The sequence below is a fragment of the Acanthopagrus latus genome, chromosome 23 (genome assembly GCF_904848185.1).
Source record: "Acanthopagrus latus isolate v.2019 chromosome 23, fAcaLat1.1, whole genome shotgun sequence".
NCBI lineage: Eukaryota > Metazoa > Chordata > Actinopteri > Spariformes > Sparidae > Acanthopagrus > Acanthopagrus latus.
Window position 1 is genome coordinate 3698760 of NC_051061.1, and position 4551 is coordinate 3703310.

A 4551-nucleotide genomic window follows, 5' to 3' on the forward strand; every position below is an offset into this window, starting at 1 on the left:
ACTAACAGCAGCAATGGATAAACATTAAGTAGGCCGTGCACATTTATAAAACACAGGCTATTTTCTTTCACAGTTCAGAAAAAAAATAAGTCAATGGAAAGATGCGAGTGGACGCAAATTCATCAAGCGATGCCTCAGCGTGAATTTGTGCTGAGAGGTTTCAGTTGCTGAAGTATTTAATGATGTTTTGTTTTGTTTTTTGCTATAGAAAAAAAACCAGACACAAACAGTTTTATTGTGCAAGAAATATATTTTTTTTTATTGATTTTAAAGAAATATTGCAAGGTTATTCAAATCTAAAGTGCAAATGCTGCAGTTTGTCATCAGACAAGCATCGGAAAGAGAGAGAGAGAGAGATTAAGCCCTGCATCCCAGTGTGAAGAGTGACTCGAGGAGACGCTGCTGGGGTGACTTGATATATCACACCCTGTCTGCCGATGCCACGCTTCTGCAGCAGCTTGACTTTGAGGATATAAAGCTTTAGTAGAGGGAAAACACAAGGGGGAGACACAGGGGAGATCACACGCAGGTTCACCTCTGTTTTTAACTGTGATATGGTCAGATGGTAATGCCAGACCAGCTGGAAACATCTGAGGAAGTGTATGAGTCATGCTGTGTCCCCCAGTGACCCATTAGCAAGACTGGGCAAAAGTATAAACCTTAAAACTACTTCAAGTGTTTTAACTTTGAGTCAGTAAAGACACTGTTTGAAGTAACACTGTAAATGTTTGTTCCAAAATCAATAAGAGCCCAAACCGTCAGTTTGAATGCAAGTACAAATGTAGCGTCTACACATTTACATTTAGAATTGGATTGTTGAAGTTGCAGTTTAAGTAAAAGATGATTTCTTGTGTGTGCCATGTCTCTCCTCCTTATCTCTACCTTCTCTAAGGTCATAATGCCAACATCTTGGCAATTATTATATTAGTCCAGATAGCAGATTTCAAGTACAAGCTAATCTATGAGAGAAACCCCCCCAACCCTGTCAAGTCAAGCAGGCCGCTTCACTCTTTAGCACATTTCGGGTTGCAGTTTTGCAGCCCGGCAGCGGAGGACTTTCAGGAAGCTGTCAATCTTGTGAGAGTCGCGGCGGAAGCAGGACAGCAGGAAATGGAAGTTGGTCAGTTTGGAAATGCTGTCCTCGCCGATGTCATTGGAGCCTCTGTAGGGCAGTGAGGAGATGGCCTGGGCTTCTGGCCCCATCTGGGACAAAGAGGAGGCAGGTGAAGTGAGCGGGAAAGGGAACGGATGAAAGGCTGTTTTAAAAACACATTTCATAGTAACATTTTGAATCAGCACAAAAGCATATCTGTATTGCTTTGATGGTTTGTCTTCCCACATTTGCTTACCTTGCCAGATAGAATATCCAGGCCGTCTCCCAGGCTCTTGGAGTGCTCCTGCAGCTCCCGGATCTTGTTGGAAATGCTGCTTTGGGATGGGTGAACCAGGCTGTTGGCAGAGTTGGACAGGTCTACCAGGGGGTCCTGCCAGGCTTGGAGCAGGGAGCGAGCCAATGACAACAGGTCCGACTCCTGCAGAAGGGGTAAAAGAGATGTTATTATATTATATTGAAGTTGAAGAGCAATTGGAAAAAACAAAAGATCAAAATGATGTGTTATGAAAAAGCTGTAGTGAGATGACATTTTTGTACAAGTGTGACTTCCAAAATGTAATTCCAATTGGTCACCTACAGAGGTCAATAAATGTTCAGATTTGTAGAATTAATGTCACAGAGAGTCTTTAATGCCTTCCCCTCTGTGAGCTTATTTACAAGTCACATCTACCAAATAAATTCAAATCATGTTCCTGTTTTTATTATCAAATCAGGTAAACTTTTGCTTTCAAGCTACTGTTATTCAAAACAGGTGTACATGTTGATGGTCCACGATGAGTGTCCAGGTGTACATTTTATTAGCTGTTATGCTAGCCATGATGATGGAGGAGTTGTCAAGGTAATAGCAGTTTGAGCCGGAGTGCCACTGCAGCTTGCTCACTATCTCGCGAGTGCCAGCTATTATCTTGCGACTTACTATCTTCGAGATTCAGTAAGTTGCACATGCGTGATAGTAAGTCACACTTGCAAGACAAAAAAACCCCAAAACATCTATATAACCTCCAAGGCTCTGTGGGTTTACATGCTTCGAAGTTTAATAAAAACACTTTTTTTTATGGCACTGCTCATAGATGAGGCTCCTCTATTCACCCTCTGTTAGAACTATTCATTTTAGTGCCTGTCTCTTTAAGAGCCTCCTTGAAAAACCTAGTTTGTTCTGATTGGTCAGCTCTCACAGGCCTGCGCAGGTACCGCCCACTGTTTCTCTGCACCAATTCTGCTGGTGTTTTTGGAAATGTCACTTTCTACAATATGGGACATTTGATAAGGACATCTGGGGTAAAAAATGAAAGCAGACAAACAAAAAGGAGACAAAAACAATAAAGAGATGCGGTCACTTACTGATAATTGCAGAGCTTGCTCCTTGTCATTGGGTGTCTGTAGAGAGGAGGTGTGGCACGTTGAGGGGCGGGGCATCATCATCCAGCCTACAGGTGGGATGTGATTGTTCTGGAAGGGATGATTATTATGTTGTGATTACTGTAAAATAGACTGATGCAAATGTTTCACCGTGACAGAAACCAAGTTGAACAAAATTCATGTTGATATGTAAATGAACATAGACATATGCCTATGTGAAGGTTTAACATGCAAAACTGAGGTGCTTAAACATGTTGCAACATAACAATATATATATGGGATAATAGATACTGCAATATTTGTCCTTGTGTAGTGTTTTTTCCCTCTGTGCTGAATTGATGAAAATACAAGATTATAGTGGGGTCAAAGCATTCCACATAAAAGGCAACCAGCTAGCCAAGAGCCCCGGTGTGAAGGTTTTTCCAACAGAAGGTTAATGAAATGTGTGTTTGGAAGAGCTCGGACACCCCGAGACAGTGCAGCCACACACAAACACAGGCACTGACCAGATCTTGGGTGAGAGTGGTGCTGAGGGAGTGCAGCGTGTCAGAGCGCTGAGAAGCCCGATCAAGCAGGTCACTGATGGGGACGGCACCGCACGCCGCCACCATACACAACACTGAGGATCGTGACAGCATGACAGAGATGAGGGAGGTTATTTTTCTTTTATTTTCATGGCACTCAAGTCATCTGTAAATTAAATTAAAGCCTGATGTCACACCAACAGAACTGGAACCCACCAATGAGCTGAGAGAGTCGTCATTATCCTTCGTTACATTGCAAGAAGTCATTTGTTCATAAGTTAACATATGCCTTGATAGTAGCTAGTCTATTAGAAACTGCAGCTGTAATAGCTTTGCAGTTGAAATCACCGTAGCACCATTTCTGGTATATTTTATACCTTTTCCAAAATACTAAACTTTTCTAAATGTAATGAATAAGTGATTGTTGAGATTATAGTTGTAATTATCACTCAGTGTTTAAAATCTCTGGTTTTAGCTGCGTGACATATCGATTCTGATTAAATATCTTTCAGTGAAAAAACAAGATTTGTTAAGAAAAACGTTTTTTTCTTTTTAAGAAACCTTTTAACATTGTGGCATAGAATCATTTATTATTATTTCAGTGCAATACATATTCTTGTATAGTTCACAAAATCATATTTTTTCTAAAAAAAAAGTATAAATTCACGGTAATTAAACAAATACATTTTACAATAAATGTTCTCTTTGAATGTCGTGTTTAAAAAAAAATTCAGAGATCAAATAGCCAAGCGGAGCTCATCTCACCTGTAATGAAGAGTTTGCTTCCATTGGTTTCTCTGTGAGCCATCTTAATGTTTTCGCTAGCTTTTGGCTTCTTAACCTTGTCGCTCTTTCTCTCTCTTGCTCTGTGTTCCATCATTTTATAGTTTCTTGGCTTCAGCTGTAATGGGTATGCAGCAGCTTTGTCAGTGTGTGCTGATTGCTTGAAACCAGTTTGGTCCACTTTATAATGAGAAACATGGTCGAGGAGTCTTGAATGGATGTAACAGGTTGATAAGTGTGTGTGTGTGTGTGTGTGTGTGTGTGTGTGTGTGTGTGTGTGTGTGTGTGTGTGTGTGTGTGTGTGTGTGTGTGTGTGTGTTTTGGGGGGGGACATGGAAGTGGAAGTGGAAAAATATTTTTGCATCTTAATTGGATGGATGAATAAAGCCAGTGACGTTTACTGTGACATGGGTTTTAATTCATTTTATGGTTAAATCACTGATGACCACCAAAGTCCATAACTCAGCTGATCTTTTTAAATTTACAATCAGTAATGAAAGACCTACTCAGATCATTTGCCAGGGTAAACGTGGCAATAGAAATGTAGAAATACTTTGGTCCAAGTAAAAAAAAAGAAAAAAAAAACACATTTGAAATTTTAATTAAAGATGCAACAGACAACTTTTCCAAGCGGTTTGTTGGCACCACTTTCGCAAAGACAACTGGATGGTAACATGAGTGGACTGGGCAGACAAACCTGTTCAAAAAGCAAAGGTTGCAAGGAACCAGTATAAATGCTGATGGTTTCATTATTATGTTTCCATTTAATAG

The 4551-nt window shown here is 40.3% G+C and overlaps 1 protein-coding gene across 1 annotated transcript; it reads right to left on the reverse strand.

Annotated features, from left to right (window-relative positions):
• Nucleotides 1–1011: 1011 nt before the first annotated feature.
• On the reverse strand, nt 1012–3805 carry prl (prolactin). The gene is made up of 5 exons (XM_037089125.1): nt 3763–3805; nt 2980–3092; nt 2456–2563; nt 1350–1532; nt 1012–1203 (listed from the first exon to the last, which is right to left on the reverse strand). The coding sequence occupies exons 1-5, from the start codon at nt 3803–3805 to the stop codon at nt 1012–1014; spliced, it is 639 nt and encodes a 212-aa protein (XP_036945020.1).
• Between the last annotated feature and the right edge of the window lie 746 nt (nt 3806–4551).

Excerpts from the sequence above, each read along its gene's own strand:
- prl (XM_037089125.1), bottom strand. The coding sequence starts at position 3,805 with ATGGCTCACAGAGAAACCAATGGAAGCAAACTCTTCATTACAG. Across the intron at positions 2,564-2,979 it reads CCACTCTCACCCAAGATCTG|AACAATCACATCCCACCTGT; the intron begins GTCAGTGCCTGT and ends CATCCCTTCCAG. Across the intron at positions 1,533-2,455 it reads AGCAAGCTCTGCAATTATCA|GAGTCGGACCTGTTGTCATT; the intron begins GTAAGTGACCGC and ends CCCCTTCTGCAG.